The 23,691-nt window shown below is 42.5% G+C and overlaps 1 protein-coding gene across 4 annotated transcripts in view; it reads right to left on the bottom strand.

The window, feature by feature from the left end:
* SYBU (syntabulin) overlaps positions 1 to 23,691 on the bottom strand; it is a 108,352-nt gene that overhangs the window by 60,934 nt on the left and 23,727 nt on the right. The window contains exons 1-3 of one of the 4 annotated variants that reach the window (XM_090283436.1): positions 14,355 to 14,448; positions 10,503 to 10,583; positions 8,538 to 8,742 (exon numbers count right to left, since the gene is read on the bottom strand). In XM_090283436.1, coding sequence (XP_090139562.1) covers positions 8,538 to 8,742; positions 10,503 to 10,526 — 229 coding nt within the window. In that variant the 5' untranslated portion in view covers positions 10,527 to 10,583; positions 14,355 to 14,448. Of the gene's footprint in view, positions 1 to 8,537; positions 8,743 to 10,502; positions 10,678 to 10,801; positions 11,205 to 14,354; positions 14,449 to 23,691 lie in introns of those variants that run through there. The other 3 variants (XM_090283438.1, XM_090283437.1, XM_090283439.1) reach the window with 3 other exon arrangements.

Genomic DNA, 23,691 nt, shown 5'->3' with positions numbered 1-23,691 from the left:
AACTCCTCAGAGGGGAAGAGTGGAAGGATGTGTTCCTACAGGATGGGGTGAGTGCTGGGCGAGCCCACCCGATGGGCACTGGTGTCACTGGGACACAGTCAACCTCAGGTGACTGGCCTCTTGGAGCAGAAAGTGAAACCCAGTACAGGGGAGCACCTGGATGTGACGAAGGCTGTCCAGTGATGTGAGGAGCGGCTGGGTCAGGACTCATGCTCCGCTCTGACAGAGGACGGGCTAGATCGTGTCTCGAAAGCAGGAAGCAGCCATTCTGAGCAGCAGGGAGGTTTGGGGGCAGTTCCCAGGCCCGGGAGCCAGCAAAGCCACCTGACCGCAGAGACGCACCCAGCCGTCCTGCATACCTGAAGTGCCCGAGTCTCCCTGGGGCCCTGGGAGGAGAGATGGGAGCTTTCTCAGGGTAAAAAGCACCTGGGGTGTAAGGTGGGGTGGTGGCTAGTGTCAAGTGAGAGTCCTGGGAAAGTGGGTATGTGGCTTTGTGCAAAATTCCTTCTTGACTTTAAACTGGGCTGCTGATGTTTCTCATGGTTTTCAAGTGCCAACTCTTCAGTGAAGGATTTTCTGATTTTCTTAGCAAGAGATTTCTCTTTCAGCCTCCCATACTACCCATGGTTCTATCATGGAGATTATTATTTTTTGCTTGACAGGAACTTCTCAGGGCAGGCATGTTTCCTTCATTTAATAAGCCTATTAAATTGAGTAGTGGGTATGGTTCTAAGCTGTTTTATTTCCCCAACTATTAAGATAGTTTTCTACTCTCAGTAGATTCTCTTGAATGAATGAAAATACATCACTTGTCTTATTCTGATAGTTATGCCTTTTACCAAATTCCACCAAGTACTTATTAAGTAATGACTACATGTCATGTATGATGCAGGTAACTATAGTGTTCCTGCCCTCATGGAGCTTATAGTCAGCAGTCTTCTGGGGAGTCAGGTAATTAAATAAGTCACACACATAACTAATCTGCACGGGGGTTGGTGCCCCTAACTCTTGCATTGTTGCATTCACATCCAGCCTTTCTTCCTTATATATCTTTTTTGGTCTACCCCAGTCTCATCACAAAGTTATCACTTCTCTACTATTTCCAATGTCTCTTTCTCTACTTAACAAGATACTTATAATTTGCTAAAACTATATCATTACTATACATGCAACACTTTAATTTTTAAAAAATATTTGTTGATCCCAGAGAGATGGGGGGGAGGTAAAGGGGGAGCAAGAAAGAGAAAGAGAGAGAGAGAGAGAGAGAGAGAGAGAGAGAGAGAGAGAGAGAGAGAGAGAGAGAGAAATAGAGAGGGAGAGAAAGACACACACACACACACACACACAGAAACTTCCATTGGTTACCTTCTGTATGTGCCCCAACTGGGGACCAAACCCTCAACCTAGGTATACACTCTGATCTGGAATTGAACCCATAACCTTTCAGTGCACAGGACAGTGGTCCAACCAACTGAGTCACACTGGTCAGGCACAACACTTATTTTTATTTTTTATTCTATTTTCTCTTTCCCACCCCACTTAGGCTTTTTAAAAAAGCTATCTGCACTCTATTTGTCACCTCTCAACAGGATGCAATTTGGATTCCATGCCCACAGTTCTCTGGGACTATTCCTGCCTAAGATCCCTGATAAGCTAGTGGTCTTCTCCCTGAGTCTTTTCAGTGCACACCCAATCCTGCTGTGACCTCTGACCCTACTGGCTACCTTCTTCTTGAAAGTTGTCCTTGAGGGCTGGAGACACTGCCACTCCTGGCTCCCCCCGCCCCTAGTCCTCTCTGAGTGCTCGTTCTCAGGTGCCCTGGTTTCCTTGTTCTGCCTCCACTCACTTTATCTCAGAGCTCTAGCCTTGGTCCTCCAGCCTTGGTCCTCCATTCCTCCTGCATGGGCTCCCCTCGGGATTATCAACTCCTCTAACTTAGCTGCCAACACCTCTGACTCCGCCTCACTCCACACCTTTACCTTTACGTCAAATGCAACAAAACCTAGTCTGAGCTCACCAACCTGATTCAACGTCCTTCCCCCTAGTCCTGCTACTTCATTTGTGCTCATCCAGTGGGAACTGAGACACAGCCCTGTTCCCTTCCACTTGCAGTTGGTGACTAAGACTGACATGCTCTGGCCCCTAATCTTCATACACATCATTTTATCAGTCTTCACTTAGGCTTCCCCATGGCCTTCAAACCAGGCAGGCTCCCCAGCATCAGTTCCTGCCCTTCCCATCCACTGTCCAACACGTAATCGGAAAGATTTTTCTAAATTATACATCTGGTCATAACTCTTCTCTGCTGACAACCTTTAATTGGCTTGGCAAGATCTGTATGAAGCGCACAATGGTAGCCCATGAGCCATATCCCACTATTTATGCCTGCTACTTTGCCTATAGATTTAGTTAAAAAGCTGAGTTCTTAAAATTCTGAATAGTGCTAGAAGATACTCTGAACCCTGCCTAGTTCTAGAGTACACCTCTCCCCTCCCCCATCATCTATCCAGGCAGCCTCACTCTTTACAGTACTACTCTGTAATTCCTGTATGGATCCTTGATCTTACAGATCAGGGTCTGAGCACAGCATACAAAGCCTCTCCCAGTCGGAACTGCCCACCTTGCTAATCTCATTTCATGCTTTTAACTCAGGGCCACTGATGCCAAGGCTCATGCTTATCCACTCCACCACACTAATTAATGCTACTTCTTTGAATTCTTGGGCTTATGAAACGTGAGAGGCCAATGTGATCATAAATGGAGCAACAAACTCAAATTTCAAGGAAGGAGTGTGTGTGGAGTGGGTGTGAGTAAAAGGGAAAAGAAACAAGACAGGAGAGTGAAGATAGTCATGTGGGAATCACGTCCAAAGATCTGCACTCCACGTACTTTGGTGCCAGGGTTAGGGCAGTAAAATAACAGACGTTCCTGATCTCTGTGTTTTATCATCTTTGTAGCCTTGGCACAATTCCTGACCCCTAGCGGGTATTAAGTAAATGACTATTAGATAATACATTTCTGTGGAAGTTCGCAAAACACTGAATGTCTTGCTTCTCCCAGGCCAGTTTCTCTCTCTCTCTCTCTCTCTCTCTCTCTCTCTCTCTCTCTCTCTCTCTCTCTCTCTCTCTCTTTCAGTGTATCTACTGGCTGTTTAGGGTACATGCATGGTGTACCCAGTATGCCCACTTTTGGTGTTCACCAAATCATCTTAATACTCAAGAAAGAAAATGCAAAAAAATAAAAACCATGGCTTGAAATAGTAAATCCAGACAGAGATCATTATATAAGAAAATAAAGAAGAGGGAGGGTCTAGTCAAGGAACTAGTATGAATGACCCATGGACATGGACAACGGGGTGGGGACTGACCGTTGCGGGGGGCAGGGGAGAACAATGGGGGAAAATAGGACAACTGTAATAGAAAAACAATTTAAAAAATTAAAAAAAGAAAAGAAATGAAGAAAATGTTTTCTCCTCCTCTTTTTACGTTTCTACCATTTAAACACAAATTAAATCCATTATGCAGATATAAATAATATTATTGTTAAGACTAATGGCATAGGAATAGCAATAAACAGTGAGAAGCTCTAATTCCCAAGAAATGTGCAGGCATTTCCCTTGTCCGATGCCATGGCTTTGAATAGCCCAGCTGACCACCACCTCCACCACCTTGATCCTCACCCATCTGGTGATGCCTCTCTGGGCGCACCCCTTGCACTTCTCATGTAAAATCCCCAAACACACGCAGACCACAAAGCAGTGAGGCTGATGTCAGCTGACTTAAAAGTCACCTGGAAAACCTGTAAAATACAGATTCCTGGGCCCTCCCATTCTGAGATGATATGGTGTGGCCAAGGCATCCATATTTTAAACACATTTTCCTGAGGACTCTATACTCTGAAATTCAGAAACAGTGTCATAGAGATGACTATTTTAGAACCTAAAAGACTGTCACACAGAGTCCCATCATTTGCTTTCAGGCATGGTCCAATTCCATCATGATTACTTTCACAGTCACTGGTGCTAAGTATATTTTTTAAATTAACTGTCAAGAAAATTTCGCTCTTGCCCTCCTAATTGTTACCGCATCCTCACAGAAATGGTGCCCAGGTGCCCTTCATTTGTAACCTATTTTATTAGCTACTTATTTCTGTGACTGAGGCGGCTCAGAACCTAAAATATATATTATGCAACTGTGCCTAAGTCCTATCCTCATTAAAATGAGACTGAAGTCTTAGGGTCTTTATTTGTTTCCTTTGCAGCAGGCTGGCACTCATTCAGTTGTGCTGTAACTTGGTATTGCAGCTCACTTTACCTTAAGCAGTTCATCTCAATTCTGTTCATTATGTTCAAAGGCTTACTCTATCCAGATGCCAAGTTTCCTTCACTGGACAAAAGCAGAGCAAAAGTATTTCTGCTTGGCAAGGCCTGGCAGAGTTTTGGAGGCGTTGTCCTGCTGGGCAGAGCACCAGTCAGGTTGTAATTTGCCTTAATTGTTCTTCCCACAAACAGCAACAGAGATTACCTCTCTGTTGTGGGCACTCACAGAAGGATTTCTTCACAGCCACTGTAAACACCAAAACACTTTCTGCAGACACCTTACTCGGGCTTAGACTGCAAAGAATCTTGTATTCTGATCATTGAATGTATCGACTGGGTACAGAGTTTTCAATGGGTGAAGTCACAAACCTGCCTATGTATCTGTGTGTGCAGATTAGAAACATGAAAATAGCTCAAGAAATCACTGGTCTCCCATAAAACAATCACTGTTCTATACGCATAATTTGTTCCACCTGCCATGTTTACAAGACACCCCAAGGAGAACTAGCTTAAAATACAGCAATCCATCTGCCTCCCAGTTCTAAGGGGCAATTATTGCCTCAACTAAGCCAAGAAGAATGCCCAGCATGCTGCTAACCATGTCAGGTGACTGATGTATGTCACTGTCCTACGCACCCAGGATATCTGCTTTTCTAATGGTGGCTGCAGTCCTGGTACGATGGCAAACACAATTAACTACCAACAACAACAACAACAAAAAAAAAAAAAAAAAAAAAAGAGGGGGGAGAATGGATAGAGACCTAGATGCAGTGGGCCGCACCCAAGACACAAATCATAAATATAGGTTTTATCACTTCTCATGGGAATGTTAAAACAAGAAATACAGGCAGGGGACTTGGGGGAGAAAAGATAGGGAAACGTTACGCCAAAACATTGGTTAAAAAGTGATTAAAAATAAAAGGGGGGACATGGAAGCAGGTGTTTTGTTACTATTAGCTGTACTTCCTTATGTATTTCTTTTTTTTAAAGAAAGTGTTAGTCAGTTTAAAAATATACAATGTTTTACTCGCTATGCACACAACATAGGGCCTGGCCTCCCATCTGTACAATATCAACTTAACTGTACCCAGCTAAGGTGACAGTGACTAACATGAATACAAACTGTATGAAATAGACTTTTAACAGGAGAATGATGTTGCAGTACATTGCAAAAAAAAAATTGCATATCTTCAAAGAAATTCTGCTAATAAGAAGCTATTAAAAAAGAAGAGCTCTTTGGGGACACACCCCAAATGAATTGCAAAAGGTCACACACAACTCCTTCCTGGAATGAGATAGATACAACATACAAATTAGCATATAGAATATCAAGTCATTAAATGTTCCTTGTCAAGACTCCCATGGGAAGGAAGGGGGAAGGCAGTGGGAAGGAATAGAGAAAAGTAAAAACGGACAAGTCATTTTGAAAACAGTTTCCAGTTTTTTAATTTCATAGATCAGTATAATTAGAAGAAAAAGTGAGGGTACGGTGGAGAACAAAACCATTATCATGACTTTTGTTGTTGTTGTTGCTATAATACAAATGATAGAAAAGCCAGACTCTCAAAATAAAGGGTAATCTTTTATATTAAGTGAATTTAACTTTGTGTAAGCTCACCATATTATCCTTCTTTTAATAACTTAATATCTTAGAACATATGATGCTCTTTACAATTAATGCCTTTGATACAGATCTGGAGAAAGAGTCTCTGCTTTGCCGCTATTAAAATGTAATTTTCAAATTAAATTGCATCTTCCTCTATCATTTCACCTCCAGATTATAAGAATCCCCCTAACTCTGCATGTCCCCTTTCACATTAGTGAATGGGATGATTATAAAGAAGACAAGCTAGTGCAGACTGATTACTGTAAGGCTATGAAGCTATGGTGGTAACAGATGCCACTAAACAACTTTAGTTTTATTGCAGAAGAAGATGGCTTTTGTAATATTTGCATGTACCCTGGTCTCTGACTTAACTGCCATGATTAAGCAATCAACACATATCCTGGCCTTAGTGTTAAAGTGGATGGATTAAAACCAGCTATTTCCCCCTGCTGGTTAGACTCTTACACTCTCTACCACACTGCCTGCAGCTTTCACGCTCCCCACCGCACCAACCCATTTATTTCCATCCATCGACTGACCTAAAGCATCATTAACACACCCCCAAGGGCCTTGCTCCTGTCAGCTGTAGTCAGCACAACACTCAGCATCATCAGGAGGCTTGCAGAGCTCTGCAGGAAAGGCAGGCAAAGAAGGAAAAGGCACCCACCCAAGCCTTGGGGAATCACCAACATGGGAGGGTGTGGCCCAGGAACAGAGGGGGATGTCATCAGGAGACAGGACGCAAGGCTAAAGATGGAAAAGCAGGTTTATAGACACCCAGCCTTAGATGCTTCTGCTACTCAATTCTCAGCTCCTTAATGGCAGAAGGATCAATAACTACCTTCGATTTTCATGTACAGCATTATGGCCTTAGTGGGAGATGGGTCTTCTGGGAAGGAGTGGTGATCCGAAGAATGGGTCTTGGAAAGAGTGATTCATGACCCAAAGTAATAATTTTATTGGTTTGCCAAATATACTTTCTAAACTATATTTGGAGTCTTTCTTTTGCTTTGATCAGCTTTCTCTTTTTTTCTGATAACACTCCTCACCCTGAAGTCGGTTTGAAAAATGATTATGTGGAGAGAGTATCAGTAATAAAGGTGGATCTGAGTTATGTAAACAACGCTATGTCAGTTTGAAATGATATCCCCTGGGTTCATCCACACTCCACCAGTGATTCCTGGGCTCCAAATGGAGTGAGAGTAAACAGCATTATATTCTGCAAATATGACTCTAGTTTCTCAGGATCTTAACTGCTCCAGCTTGTCAATTTCCTTATCAAGCAATTCATCAGTGGGTTTCCATTTTAAACTAGATTCATATCATTCCAAAAGCAATAAGCATTAAAATATAATATTTTGATAGGATTATTTTTTAGAATCAAGAAGATAATCTAAGGCTACACAGGGAAAAAATTTTAAAAAAATAGGCAGCATGGTATTTCTAAAATACAAGTTACAGATGAAGTTCTTTCGTGGAAGTATATAATATATCCAAAGTTACATTTTAAAAATCCATGAAATGTAGTTTACCAATACTAAATATAATGAGATATATCCTGTTTAATCAGGGCATTAATCACAGCATCTTGATTCACATGTCCCTTCTCATAATGGGTTAATCTTCAAAATTACATTTTCCCTAAAGAACTTCTAAAAACTATCCACTCTGAAACATTCTTTATTAATCATAAGACTGTCACTCATATAATTTTTATCCAAATTCCTAATAACTTCTCAAAGAATTCAAGTCCTTTTAAGTCATATGCTTCAGTGAGCAAGCCTAACAGGTTCTGTCAAGTGATAATGGTGGCACCTTCCAGAGCTATGAAGGGATTTGTACTTTTACCAAATATGCTCAAACTTCAGGGAAACGTCCTTAATCGTGTGCCAAAACTGATGTCCCTAGATCATCATATTAAGAACCATCCTTTGTTAAGCACTTCTATGAGCCAGGCAGGCACTGAGCTAGAAGTATGTTTAGGTATGTGGTGTCATTCAACCTCACAGCAACTCTATAAGGTAGGTGTTATCCCATTTTGTGGATGTAACTGAGGCTTAAGGAGGTAAAACAACCTGCCCAAGGTCACACAGCTTGTAAATGGTGACAGATTCAGGGGTTCCAGCTCAGGCCTGGAAGATTACAAAGCCTGTATTCCAACCCTCTACCAGAACTCCAAGGCCAGTCCTGGAATATAAACAACCCTGATACTGAGATTTAGGAGTTGTTTTACCTTTGGGGATTCCATAAATAGCAGCCCACAGGCTTACAATGCTGCTAGTATAAAATGCAAGCTAATATGTTTTCCAGATTTAACAACAACAAAAAATATATGTGTGTGTGTATATATATATGTATATATACACACACATATATATATACATGTTTACACAGTCATAGAAACAAGAAGTTAGAATTTACATAACATAAAAACAGGTATGAAATTCCATTGGGATAAACCATATAAAACTGCTGTATTTGTAGGTCAAACAGCCAAAAAGGTGCAACGGCAGACAATTCATCCTAGTAACAGAAATCTAGTTCTTGGTGCTCTGGGGGCACCGTCCAGGTCCATTCACAATGTACCTGTCATGCACACACTTCATACTGTACCTGAACAGAAGCTGTTGCTGCTAACGGTCCTCGCTGAGCGCCCAGAGCTGCTGTGGTTGAACTCTCGGCTCTCTTCCTCAGAGAAGGGAGACTCTGAGGCTGGGGACACTTTTTGCTGTTGCTGGGGCAGATGGGGCCGAAGAATCAAACGGGGAATTCGGCTTCGGGAAAGCTCCTTCTCATGATGCTGCACTCTCTGCTCCTTCTCCAATGGGACATCCAAAAGAAAACAAAAAGAAACTTGGGTCCCCCTCTGAGCTCTAGTCCGTTCCTTCTGGGCTCAATTTCTAAGAAATCCCATTTCTGAATAGTCGATCTTCACAGAGGAACCCTTATCTCAGTTGCTGAAATGAACCCCAAATTCATCCACAGAACTAACCCTTCTAACCTACTGAAGAGCACACATGTGAACAAGGATGTGCACACACACACATACACACACACTCCCACACACTCTCCCCCTACTGGAAGAAAGGCCATGCTACACTCCCTGCCTATTCTGACTCACCTCCTGGATCCAGCTTTTTCTGTCACATTCAAGCTTTCCACTATCTCAAAGGGTTTTTATTACTCTCAGCACACTATTTGATTTCCTCTGGACTTCCATTTTGCTGTCCCTTAATTATTGGTGACAATCTGACTTCTATTTTTCTATCTTGTTGCAAAGTAGACCCCTATACCACAAACAATTCTCTCCAGATAGATCCTGCAGCCTTATCTTTCTAATCCCTCCTCTTCTGGCCAGGATCTTAATTATTCATTAATATCCTAGTACACAAGGCTAGTTGCCAACAGAAAAGCCAACAAAAATCCAATACCTGGTAAGATGGCTCCACCTTTTACATCATGTTTAGCTTTTGTTTTCCTTACAGGATACCCATGGGAAGGAATTGTTCTGTCTCTTCTTAAAAACACAGCATTAAATACAGAGGGCCAGGCCTTGGTTAAAAAAAAAATGCATACACAGCAATATCGTGGCACTATTTTTTCCAGTTTTAAAGAGCATTCCCAAGCATTGTCTCATTTGATTCTTCTAAGGCAGGCCACCGAGAGAACGCCACTTTATGTCCCTATTTACAGATGAGGACACTGAGGCTCGAAGAGGTAAGTGAAGAGGCTTCAGCTAACAGAGCACATCATCTAAAAGCAGAAGGGGTCTGCAGTCCAGTCCACTGCTGCTTTTCAGAGTCACTGCCACCCTGCCTTATTAAAATGGATTCCTAGGAGGAGCGCTTTCCAAAAAAAAAAAAAAACCACTCCATGCTCCCTCCAACCTCTGCAACTGAAAACAGGCTTTGGATTAAGTAACACCACTATTTCGAAACATGACCTCCTGCTCCTCTCCACGCCGCTTACCAGCAAGGGTCGCTGCCAACGTAAACAGCTCTAGGAGGCTCACACAGCGCAGGAATTGCAGGCAGAGCCCACCGCGGGAACTCCTGCGGTCGCTCCGGCATCCAGCCTGCCCAGGAGCGGGCGCCGCACCCAGTCCCTGGGTGTGTGCTGCCCATCCGTCACCCAGCAGGTATCACACGTCAGCCACCCCGCCTAGCACACTGCAGACCCCAGCCGACGCTGGCTCGCTGACGCGCCGGAGTCCCTATTTCTCAGTCACCAATACATCACATGGCTTTTAATCACATCACACACCCAGGACATCCGCTGAGGGCTAGATCCCAAATACGCAATTTCGGGAGATGGGATGAACCCTCCAAAGGCAATCTTTTTAATATTCCTGTCACCCTCCCAAATCTGTTCCTCTAGTAACACCTAACCATCTCATCCCCCGAGCAAACGCCCCCTGTCTCCCCATCGTCCCGCCACCCCCGGTCCCGTTGGCCCTGACTCCAATCGCCAGCCCTCCAACTCGCACCTGCCTGCTTCTCGCCCCGCGCGGCAACCAGCCCTGTCGCTCCGGCGCCCAGGGACCCCGCCGCCCGTGTCCGCACGACGTGCCCTCCTTACCTTGGGCTCTCGAAGGGGTCCCATCGCGCTGCTGCCCGCCCGCTCCTCGCGCCGCCGCGGCCGCCGTCCAGGAGGAGGCACCTGCGTGCACCGGGGCGAGGAGACTGCGCTGAGCCGGCGCTGGGCGCGGGGGGCGGCTGTGCGGGGCTGACGCGCCACCGCCACTGCCGCTGTTAGCGCTCCGCTCCGAAGGCGCGCCCGGCCGCCCCGCCCCGGCCGGACACGTGGTGCTGCTGCCGCCGCCGCCGCCACCCGCGGCAGTTCCCGGGGCGCCTCCCCCGCCCCGCAACCTCCCTCACCTGCGCGCCCCGGCACGGCTGGTCCCCGCCTCGGTTCGCCCCGCCTGCCCGATTTCGCCACGGGCACGTCCCCCCAGTGCCCGGAGTCCCTCCCTCTCTGCTGATCCGGTCCGGAAGCGGGCAGGCGAGGCTCCGAACGTCTCCATCTGGGAGGGGCCCGACGCCCTCTTCGGGGTACCCGGTATCGGGTTTGAAGGCTGTACACGTCGGATCGAAGAGCTGAGAAAGGCTGCGACATCCCTGAGAGCCAACATGGAGAAGGGGAAAGTTTCTCCCCCGCGGCCCTTCCCTGCCCTCTCCGAGGCTGCACGCAGCTCCCCACAATTACCTCGCCCGGGAGGCACTGGGCGGGTCCCGCCCGACCCTGACCCCAGCCAAGGCAGTGCCGCAGGGCTGACACAGCTTCTGGGTTCCGGGAGCTGAAAGGCTGCGTTCTCCTTGGGGAATTTTCAGAAGGTCGTAGGGTTGTCAGGACAACGCCGCAGGCAAAGAACGTGGCGGGATGGTTCCCGAGGGACCAGGGAGCCAGGCTGAGTAGGGCGAGAGCAGCCTTTGCTGCAGCTCTGCCCTCAGCCGCGGGGAATGAGCCCCACGAGCACACTGCGAGAGCAAGGACCCTGCACTTGAACTCAGAAAGCCAGGTTCAAGGCACCACTCCACTCCCTTCTAGCTGAGTGCCTTTCTGCCGAAAGTTCTTCACCAATTTCGAACAAATGACACCTGACCCTTGACCCTTCTGAACTTCAAGTTGATCCTCGTGAAATTGAGGGATAATAATTATAATACCTATCTCAGTGGTTAGTCGTGAGGATTAGATGAGGACCACAAAAGAGCTGAACCCAACTGACAGAACAGAACTTCCCAAAGGGCAGTAAGTCACCTCCAGGTGGTCTACTCCATATTAGGGGAGGCCTCTTTCATGACTGGCAGAGAAATGATTTGTGAGGCAGACATATTTATTCAACAAAATTCCCAAACCTGTCCTACTGAGGCCTCAGAATAGGGACCATCAGCTGGATCATGGGCCTTGCTTTATTATTACACTTGGCATACTTAAATCTTATGTGGTGATGGAACTCGACATGTATAACTTAGATCATTTGTTCTGAATTGGAAAGTATTCTCAGTAGCAGTGTGGGTGGGCAACAGCCTGTCCTTACATCCAAGTGTCTGTCCTACATGGCAGGACTCTGATCCCTAAAAATCATTTGAATCACCAACATCCCCATTTGCCCTCCAAACAGCATTTTCCTCAGTCTTCAACTGTCAAGTCTACAAATGAATCTAGAGAGAGCCTGAAGTTAGAGCATCAGCATAACCAACTTGTCTTTTTCCTATACCTCCAAAGAAATTTTGCTCCATACACCTTCATGCCTTTTAAATCTACTTAGTCCTCTTAAGCAGTGAGGTTGATAATCTTAGAATTCTTTACTTGGGGAGAAGGGATGACTAATATTTTCTATACCCAGAGTTGTCTCAGATGTGGACTTCAGGAAAGTGCTGGTCCACCATGATTCCTACAGTTCAATATTTCCAAAATGATGAGCCTGAGGGTATATACTGTTAGGTAGGAATGAACTGTTATTGAGGTAACAAGGTGCTTCTGAGTTTCCTACTGAGAACCAAGGATTGAATCTGGAGACCTAATAACAGAAACAGCCTCCATGGAGCAATCTAATTCAGAACCTCAGTCATTCTTGACTTCCCATGGTCCCCATGTAGCAGAAACCACCAACTGATCCCCACATTATCCTAGTAATAATGTCTTGAAACTGATTACTTCTGACCACTGATCAACTGCATTATCTTTATTTAAAGTCTCATCCATAAACATCCTAGATTATTGCAATAGTGATATAACTAAAGTTGTCCTGCTTCCAGTTTTGCCTCTTATTCCTTTCTCGCCAGTGTTTCAAATTTTCCACAAGGCCTTTCTGAAAAGCCAAATCAAGACATGATTCTTCAGTAAAACCTGTTAATGATTTACCAGATGTCCTCCAAACTATTGTTCAAACTCCTTAACGTGGCACAAAGGTGTTTCATGATCTAATCTTACCTCTCCAATCTCATTTCTTGCCACTCCTATCTCTTCTACCAGGTATCCTGCCCCCTTTCTTTCCTCCTTCACTACCCCCTTCCTCCACAAATGGATACCCCTCAAACTGTAGAATCTTCAGTTCTCTGGAGGTATCTGCTCCCTTTTCCCCTAGACTGCTGTACATGCTGGTCCCTTTGTTTAGATCCCACCCACCCATCCTCCTCAACTCTTAAAGATACATTAAGTTTCATTTTAGAGACAGCTTCTTCCAGGAAACCTCCCCTAAGAAGAGTCAGATTCCCCCATTACATACTTCCAAGACACCTGTGTTTAATTTACCCCAGGAGAGCTGCTATGCTCTTGTATCAAAATTCCCTATTTATTTGTCCATCTTCACCAGAGATCTCATCACCAGGGATTGTAGGTTGTGCCTACTACAGGTCCTGTCACACAGTAGGCACGCATTATATAAGTGAAATGAATGGATGCATGAATGAGTGAATTCTATAACCCTATAAGGGGCTCTTTGGTACAGGATAAAGAACAGGCACAATTTCTGTTCTGAAGATGACTCAGGGAAAGCTGCCTCCATTATGTCTTATATTTGATGATGGGGTATGTGCCCAAAAAAATTCAACATGTGTTCAGTGAAAGCTTTTACTGCAGAAGTGCAGGCAGCCAGAGGCTGTGTGGTGAGAGGCTCCCTGTTGTCACCATAGCAACCCTGCGGAGGGAAAGGCTGATGATTTAGTGCTCAACTGCCTCTTAGCTCTGGACTTTTGGAACCCAAGCCTGTTTTTCCACTGTTCTAAAATGCAAGTTTTACAAATGATAGGATCTATGTTGCCTTTAATTTCATTCAAGTGTTTCTTATGCCATTAAGAGAATGTCTTACAACGTTTGGATTATACCATCAAAGAGATATAATCTAATACAGTATATTATATTCATCTTTCATCTGCTTTAAAATACTTCCATGCATCATTTTTCAGTTTCTACTTACATACTTATTTTATGATCTGGTTTTGTAATTTTGTGGCTTTTCCTTTAGAAATGAATGTCATACTGGTTTTTAGAAAACATCAGCTGCTTTAGAAGGCTAGAAACCTTCAAGATTATAAACAACATCCCTGCCCAGGCCTCCTGGAGGAAAAGAAACGTGTCTACGTAATTATGCCTCCAAATCTGGTATAAATGATTTGATTCTGTGCTTATGTGAAATTTTTAATCAAATGATTCATACCTTTTATTTGCCCACAACTTTGTATTTTTAGAGCTCTTTCACATATATAATCTTATTTGAGCCTCACAAAAACCCTGTGAGGCATATGGGGCCAATCCCTGAAACCGGATAGGTGATAAAGGACTGGTTTTTGTGGACAGGAACCCCTGCCCCCAACCAGACTGCAAACTTCACAAGAAAGACAATATAAATACACTGCCAAAGACAAAACGTCTGCACCATACGGCTGAGACACATCATGGTCCCCACATCCACTCTTCCTCACAGCTCACCTGAGTACGCTGGGGGCTGTCTGGGACTCAGTCAGGGCTGACAAAACACCATCTCCTAATCCTATCAGCCGTGCAAGGCAGCGCTGCCGTCTGCTCTGTGACCTGATGTTTGGAGATCTGCACAGCAACAAGGAGCAGCTGACGTGCTTTACAACACGTCATGGTCATGAAGAAACAAAACTGCATTCTGGGGCATCCTGGGATTTTACTGTGCTGGGGTGCAGACCCATATTTTTCTAACCAGGGAGAGGGCTGCCTGTTTTCCCATAAGAGCATGTGTGAGTGATTGTATATGTGTTATCGTTACTATATGGTTAAAGGATTTTGATGTTGTAAAACTGTAATGAGTAGAATGCTGTAAGATCACTGCCCTACCAGGAGGCCCAGAGAGGAGCCGGGAGAGAGGGGAGTGGGTAACCTGAGGCAAGGCCGGCTTGAACATTCATTGGGTTTGGAATGAGTCAATTATCTCTGTTCTGCAAATGGGTTTTCAGTCAGAGGCAACGCTCAGATAAAGAACAGGAAGAATTAAGGGAGAGAAGGCGAACGCTGGGGGTTGGGAGCTTTAAATATTGATAAGGATACAGACTTCTGCTTGCCCGATGGGGAGCAGACAGGAGGTGTCCTCCCATAATGCCATCTGCTGGTGGTGGCCTTTTGTCCATTTGTGAGACCAGGGGAAGATCCTGGTCAGAGATTTAAGTATGGTGATTGTATTGAACAAATTGGGGACATGTAGTTGGATAGGTTCTGACCTATTTAGTAGATTAGAATGATGGAAATTATGATGTTCTTGAAAGTATGAGTGTAAAGGTTGCCATCTAGATAGGAGAAACTGAATCTTTACATTTACCTAATAAAATGCTTCAAGTGAGTGGACAAGACAGGGTGATGGGTGGGTCTTACAGACATACAGAAAGGGCAGAGGATGTTATTAGTAAGTAGGCATGGAAAGTCCTAAATCTGGGGGCTTAAATCTGAGCCCGAGAGAAAAGCACCCTCCTTTCCCTAGACACCAAGCACCCAAAAAGTAAGAAAAGGACAGGGTAGCTAAACGCTGTCTGGACCCAGCAAGGAGCTCCCAGGAGGGAAGATGGAATGAAGGCCGAGACTCTTCTCCGACATTGTAGGAGCCGAGAAGGCAGCCCAGAGTAACATCCACAGCAGTCTAGGCTTAGACAGGAAATCTATAATATGGGTTCCCAGAAAGTAGATCTGTGACTAGACTCGAGTTACATTAAAATGAAAGAATCTGTTCTCCATTATATCATTTATTTCTACGATTTTGTACTTGTTTTCCCTTCTACTTTCTGGTGAATATACTTTTAAATTTCTTTAAAAAGTCTGCCTTTATTTCATGTAGAGGGAGAAAGAGGAGGCTTTTGAGATTTGTCAACTCAAAGGACAGGAGCAGTACCTATTGCAAGATGGAGCACAGCGCCCCTACAGGCCAACTACTATATTGCTAGCTACAGGAGCCCCGGGAAACCTTGAAGTAGCGCCCCAGCTGGACAGATTGATGGTGGGGTGATGGGGTGGAGGTGGGAGCGCTGGACAGGGAGTGTGATCTCTGCATTTGTGGAACTGGGGAGAGTTTTGATTGCTACTTTATTTCTAGGCCGTTCCTGTGAACCATTTTCCTTCACCATCTGAAATCTTGTGACTTAGTGAGTAAATATAGCCCTTGCTATGTGGTTGTAGCTCCTCTCCAATCCAATGCAGAAAAATCTGTTGGAAAATAAATCCAGAATTTGAGAATCTGGCCTATGTTGTTTTGTCTGTTCATGTCTTCTGTAGCTATTTATAGAATACTATTAATCAAAAAGTAAAGAAAAAAACACACTTAAAAAATGTCTTTAACATTATCATTTTAGAGGTACTAAAACTGTATTATCAAAAATTTGAAAAATAAGAGAAAAAATATTACTCATCATTTCATTGCCCTAACAAAATGATGCATATTCCTTCTGTGTTAGCATTTTTGTGTATTTGCTTTCAGATTTACCTTTCAGAACAGCACTGTTAAAATGAGAATAAAATCCTAAATGACATAAGGCACTTGGGGTCTCTTGACCTCAACACATCTGGCTGTTTCCAGATGGCTGTGGGAGGATCCTACACCCACTATTTTCCCAGGAGCTACACCTCTGTTGTCCTCTGAGTGGGCATTGACCTGGGATATGAGCCTCTCGGTGCTCCTTACCACTGCTGATGCACTGCTGGGGCTGCTGCTGGAAACTTAGAAGCTCAAGGATAGCTTTTCAGATCTCTGGCCCTGGTGACAACTGGACCAGCCAACAGTTTCAGGAAAAGCTGCCAGAAATATGGTGGAGAACTAATAAATTCAACATTGAACAAATGATCTCAATACAGAGGCTGGTAGAGGAGCCCAGCTACTGACTTGCATAATGTAATGCTGTTTCAAGGGAGAGTAGGAAAGTGAAAGGAGTTTCCCAATGTCTGCCAAGAGCTCTGTGATGACCAAATGTAGGTTAATAAAGGACATGGATTCTCAAGTCCCATAGGCCTGGTGAGTCCTTTGTCACCTCTTTCTGATTGTGCAGACTTAGGGAAGTTGTTGAACCCCTCTAGGACCCAGCCTGGGATACGTGCGTGTTAGTCAAAAGAAGAAAGAAGGAAGGGAAGGAGGGAGGGAAGAAGGAAGGAAGGAAACTTAGTTTGTGCCAGTTAATATCTTTGGGCCAATTAATTTCTCTGATCATTTTTCTCACATATTAAATGGGCTTAATAACAGTAATTAGTTCATAATGCTGATGTGAGGATTAGGTAAGAATACATGCAATAGCCTACCAATTATGTCTGGCACATGGTTAGAACTCAACATGTCCTTTCTCCCTCGGGCCCAACCACTGTTCCTGCCTCCTGTTTGCTTGTTTCACATTCTCCTCTTCCTACAGATTTTTACATTAACTTTTATTAAAAGGGAAATTCTAAGTTTTTCTCAGATGACTTATGAGCTACAAAGAAAGAAACTGAATTTCTTATTAGAAAAGATATTGACAGGACTTTCTTTCCCAAAGGTAGAGTTAAAAGGTAAAAGACATGATAAATGGCCTGATACCTATCAGTCACTCATTCACTCATTCATTCATTCATCCATGTTTATTTTTGCTCCTATTCTGAACCAGGCTCTGGTTCCAGAGTATGCAAAGATGAACAGTGTTAGCCCTGGCTGGTGTGGCTCAGTGGACTGAGTACTGGCCTGCCAATCAAAAGGTTACCAGTTCGGTTTCCAGCCAGGGCACATGCCTGGGTTGTGGGCCAAGTCCCTAGTTGGGGGCATGAAAGAGGCAACTGATCAATGTTTCTCTCACACATCATGTTTCTCTCCCTCTCTCTCTCCCTCCTTTCCCCTCTCTCTAAAAATAAATAAATAAAAATCTTAAAAAAGAAAAAAAGATGAACAGTGTTAGCTGTCCTCAAATGTCTGAGTCTAACAGATGCATGGGCATAACCATCAACTGTCACACTGCTCACTGAGTTCACACCATCACAGGTGAATGCCCTGAGGGCTTGCTAATTCCCAAATTCGACTGGGACATGAGGCTTCCGGGGCTGAGTTTTGAGGTAAAATTTGAAGGTTAAAATAGGTCCTACTCAAATCTTGGCTCCTTCAGAGTTCCTTTCTTTTTATTTCTTCCCCTTTCTCCCCTTCCTTCACCCATCCCCAAATCTTGTTTTCACTTTGAGAGACTTCTGCTGCCCTACATACTAGTTCATAATATAGTTTTACATTTTTATTTTTTTAAGTGTAGTTTACATTCACTATTATTCTGTATCAATTTTAGGTGTACAGCATAGCGGTTAGACAATCATGTACTTTACATGAAGCGTTGCCCCAATAGGCCCACAATAGATTGATGCAGAGAGAATCTTTACTGTATGGCTTTAACCTTCTAGAAGAAAGGCACTTTGTCTCAGAAGTCTGATTACCTAGCACAGCATATAGCACAGTACCGGCTACCTCAATCAATATTTTGTTAATTAGCACTATTTAAACATTTCAAGAACGTTTTGTTATACTGACACCTATTGGTTCATTAGTGAATTTTCCTTCTGACAGGGAAACTCATGGTTTTCAACCAAGTCGTCCCAAAGAACCTTAATCGTGCCTTTATTCAAACTTTTAGAGCACGTTCAAAGTTTAAGGATACATATCACTTAACATCAGTAAACATAATCAATATTCAGAGCATATGGGATAATGAGAAGGAGCTTGTGGTCTCAGAGACAATGTTTCCCAACTCTGTTTTTCTCTTCACCTGCTGAGCCACTGTAGACAAGCAATTTAAATCATATGTATGTCATATGGAAAGTCACACTCAGTTCCTGCCTCATCTATTCAGCTTTCTGCTGAAACTATATAAATGTATAATATAATGAAAGATAAAGCCATATTAAAGATAGAATGAATATGAAACCTGTGTTAGCTTTTGGGCTTGTAACATGAGTTGAGAGCAATTCAAAAGAATATTTTAGTGATCAAGTGATAATGACTTCCAAACTGGTATAAGTTGGAAAGCTTCTGAGAGAGAAAATACATACATTTCATCTTATTTATTATAAAATATTAATCTTAGTTTCGTTACTTTTAATGGACCCATTTCTTTTGAGTGAAAATTCAAAGAATTATCTTTGAAAAAGTATTGCCGTATATTGCATTGTGTGCCCACAGAAAAGATAAAATACTGCCATTTAGGACAACATGGATGGACCTTGAGAATACCACGCTAAGTGAAATAAGGCAGTCAGAAAAAGCTAAGAATAATATGATTTCACTCATATGTGGAATATAAAATGGAAACTCATAGACACAGACAACAGTATAGTCGTTACCAGTGGGAAGGGGGTGTGGAGGTAGTAAAGGGTAAAGGGGATCAAATACAAGGTGACAGAAGGAGATATGACTTTGGGTGGTGGGCACACAATGCAATATACAGATCATGTATCATAGAAATGTATAGTGTCACCCCAATATATTCAATTAAAAAGGAAAAACATTTAGGTAAGGATTTATTTTTAATAACACTGTCGTTTATATTTTTAAATATTCATATGATTGCATTGCTCTATTTTTAAATGTTATAATAAACTCAGGAAAATGCAATTTTTTCAAATGTATATATAATCTTTCAAATATATATATTTCAATACTTACAATTTATAATGAATAATTACTTGGGCAAGTGAATATTACAACCCCAGCTCTACAAAATCTTTTAAAATACACTTTAGAACAGCCAATTTCCTAATTCTTGAGATTCTAAGTATAGAAGTGTGTTTGTTAAAACCCATGTGTTATGTTTCAAATAGTAAACACCTGTACTTTCTGCATCTAAATTACTTTTTTTGTCCACATTGATATTAGTAGTCCTCTCCACAGAGTTCTAAATTCAGAAATACCTCTATAGAAAAGGATTGTGAAATGTTGCAAATGGGAAATAAATGTAGAATTAAGAATCTTCTGTGTTTCACTTATGGCTTTTAATTAGGCAATAATGGATATCTGAAAAATATTGTTTTAAAATATGAAGGTGATTCATCTTAAACACGGTGGAGCTTATACAAGTAATAATTTGACAGTTTCTGTAATGGCCATCTAAGAATTGCCTTACAGAGTTATATTTTTACCGCTGCAAATTTTATCTTGTGAATTTCAGGCTTCTTACAAATAAGTAATTTTACTTATTCAACAAATATCAATTGAGCTTTTTCTTGCTATGTACCAAGAACGCTGGTAAATATTGGGAGAAATTTTAAGTAGTTTGCCTTGGGAGTAGGAATAGGTGTGACTTTTTAATTTTACTTTGTGGCTTTGCTCAGTGCCCTAAGCTATGTTTGAACTGTTATGTGGCCAATATACATAAGGTTAGAATGATAAACTCTACCAAATGTTAAGCCATGTGCATCCTTCTGGGCAACTTTTAAACAACAGAATACAATCTGATCATTTTTTAACACTTAAAGGGTAATAATACAGCTTGTTCCATACTAATACTTCAATTTCTAGCTTTAAATTCTATTTTGAGATAAACCAAGAATGAAAATACAAAAATAAACATAAAAAAGAATTCTATTTATTAATACAGACCAAATGCTTTTTTTTTTTTCTTTATGATTAAGAAATGAGGTCAAGTGAAAATCAAGCAAGTCTTTTCCCTCTTGGCTGAATCCTTTGAATTCCTTTTCTACAGAGCGCTGCTGTTTCTATAAACATTAAAAACTAAACAGACATACAACAACCCCTTAATGGTAGGAAAGGTACTCACTTCACTTTATTTTGCCGTTGCTTTATCATTACACTCTACAACAGAACAGTCACTTCTCCATGATGTACAAATCTAGCCAGAAATAATGGTGATTTACAGAGGGGATACAAGCAGAAAATTCTCTCCCTCCTCCCCCCAGACGAAATATGGTTGTCCTTCAAAAATGAGGTTTTCTGATGGTCTTTTGCCAAAAGGTAATGCCTGTCCTGGTGAGCTTTAATATAAAGGGACTGCAGTTGTGCACTCCTGGCTTTAGGCCTTCCATAAAACGTGTATTAGATATTCAAGTCCTTTCTTAAGCATTCTATTCCTGCAACTTGATTTCATCCTTTCCTTTCCACTGTTGCCATTGAAACTGGAAATGACTGTAGAATACAAATCATATGATAAATATTTGCGAATTTTTCTTTGTAGTTTTTCAGCGCTTCTGCCAAGTATATTGCCTAGAGAGCTGTGTGAGGCTTTTCAATCTGAAACCTTTGAGCGATCCCATTCTCTAGCCAGCTGGGGAGCATCCACATGATTTATTTGTAGCAGCCCTTCTCAGGGATTAATAAACATTTCAAGCTCCTTGACTGCATATTCTCTTAAGGCTTGCTTCTTTCTTGGCCATATATTTATAAACAATAATTTTAAACACTACGATGCATCTTCTTTATGGAGACGCTCAAAATGTGACACCCGCAGTTCTGAATTGCATTCATATAAATGAGGACTCTTTCCCTAAAATGTTCAATCACAATGCTATCCCCCATTTAGTCTGATCCTACTGAAAAGATGCTACCTTTGGGTTTCTTTTTGACCTCACCAGTAAATCACTGAATGTACCAGACAAGGTCCCTTTCTTGATCCTCTTGAGGGAACAGCAGCACTTCTCAAGAAGTGGTGTGGCAAAGAGCTCATTGAACTGTCCTTCCAGAAGACAGTGTCATTTGGAGAGCAGGTCTAGTATCTCAATGATGGTACAAGACGTAGGATAAATTTTAGGCTCGTTAATACCCTCATTTGTAGGCCTGGACTTGTGATTTGCCCACTGACTGACCAGGCATTTATGAAGAGGCACTAACACAGGAACTACATGAAGAAGGGCTTTGCCTGCCCAGTTTTTATCCTATAACCAGTGCATTCCATCTGCTTTCTTCAGCGTTGTTAAACGGTGCTCCACAAACTCTGCTATGGCTTTTAATTCACAAAAAGAAGGCTATTTGATATAAGTTATACAGAGAAGTAAGTGTGGTAAAGATGTCAACAAAGCCAGTATTTTAGATGTGTCCGTAGCTGCTAGCTCTCTAAATGGTGCCTAAGGCGAGGGACTGAAATTAAGAAGGGCATTTCCTCAAAAAATTAGAAATGAAACTGCCTTTTGACCCAGTGATCCCACTGCTAGGAATACACCCTAAGAATCCTTAATCAACTATTCAAAAGAACTTAATCACCCCTATATTCATAGCAGCGCTATTTACAATAGCCAAGTGCTGGAAACAACCTAAGTGCCCATCATCAGTAAATGAGTGGATCAAAAGACTGTGGTACATTCACACAATGAAATACTATGAGGCAGAAAGAAAGAAGGAACCCCTACCCTTTGTGACAACAAGGATGGAACTGGAGAGTATTGTGCTAAGTGAAATAAGCCAGTCAGTGAAAGACAAATACCATATGAGCTCACCTATAAGAGGAATCTAATGAATACAATAAACTAATGAGCAAAACAGAACAGAGGCATGGAGACAAGGAACAGACTGATAGCAATCAGAGTGGTGGTGGGGAATAATGGTGGAAAGAAGAGGAAGGGACTAGTCAAAGAACACGTATGAATGACCCATGGACATGGGCAACAGTGTGGGAACTGACTGTGGAAGTTGGAGGGTGGGCTGGGTGGAGGAAGGCAAAGGGGAAAAATTGAGACAACTGTAATATAATAACAATAAACATTTTTTTAAAGGGGCATTTCCTGCTTGCGCAGGTCAGAAGCTTCTTTTTTCATTTGGAGATTAGAGCGAATGCTGTTACTCATTAAACCAATACGCTTATCATTTATGTCCACTCCAAGCTCTGGGACTGTGTTAAGATTACATTCTTCAAACTTTCTGAATTCACCTGCCTGGCCTCTTAAACTCAGTAAGTTACCATTTGGCAAGGACATCCTGGCCACATAGAACGTATACATCATTTTGAGGTCACTGACACTAGTGTTTTCAGACCCACTAATAAGGATGGAAAAGTACTGAGCTTGCTAACAGTGATCACAGATCACATTTGATGACTTTCCCAGTGATGTAGGTGAGCCTTGCATTTACCTTCAGAAGAGCAGTCTTGCCCCAGGTCTATTCCATGATGAACATCTAGTTGGGCAATGAGAAAAAATTAGCCAAGGGAATTTCCAGTCTGGCCATTGTGGAGGCAGCTACAAGTCACTTGGCAATCTGCTGCCTCTTGTTTGCCTCAGCATCTCCAGTTCTCTTCGAAGATTGCCAACCCGAAGTTCTCCAGTGTGACAGGGTAGGGAATTTTCAAAAGTCAGAGCTCACTGTTGCATTGCACTGCCTAAGTGGATATTTACATTGTCCTTTTTCAAGGAGAAGCCTGCCGTGACGTGACATTCTACAGTGACCCAATTTGGTTTTCTTCTTTTATACACAGAGAACAATAAATTTTACCAACCACAGCTCCATCACCTGATTCAAGGGAGCGCTTCATCTGCCTCTCATTCTCTTAACCGGTCCCTCACTGGGAGTGATTCTGTCATTCCCACCACTCATGTTTTTCCACTTAGTTTTTTCCCCTTTCTTCTAAGCCTTAAAGCTCTTTTGAATTTCCCTGTAAATAGGCGTGATCTGGTGAGCTGTTAGTATGAGAAAGGAAAAATATGTATTTGTTATTATTAGTTGCAGAAAAAGAGGTGGGCATTTTTGTAAAATTATTAATCTACTCAGTTAAAAAATAAGATTGATAAGATCCTAACTACATCTGTCATGTGAAAGTATAAATGCTGTATGGAAAAGGACAGAAAAATTAGTTTTACTTCTATATCAAACACTGTATGA

The sequence above is a fragment of the Furipterus horrens genome, unplaced genomic scaffold (genome assembly GCF_987537825.1).
Source record: "Furipterus horrens unplaced genomic scaffold, mFurHor1.1.pri manual_scaffold_7, whole genome shotgun sequence".
In the NCBI taxonomy this organism is placed as follows: domain Eukaryota; kingdom Metazoa; phylum Chordata; class Mammalia; order Chiroptera; family Furipteridae; genus Furipterus; species Furipterus horrens.
The sequence above is the reverse complement of the archived record's forward strand: the minus strand, read 5'-3'. Positions and strand labels throughout refer to the sequence as shown.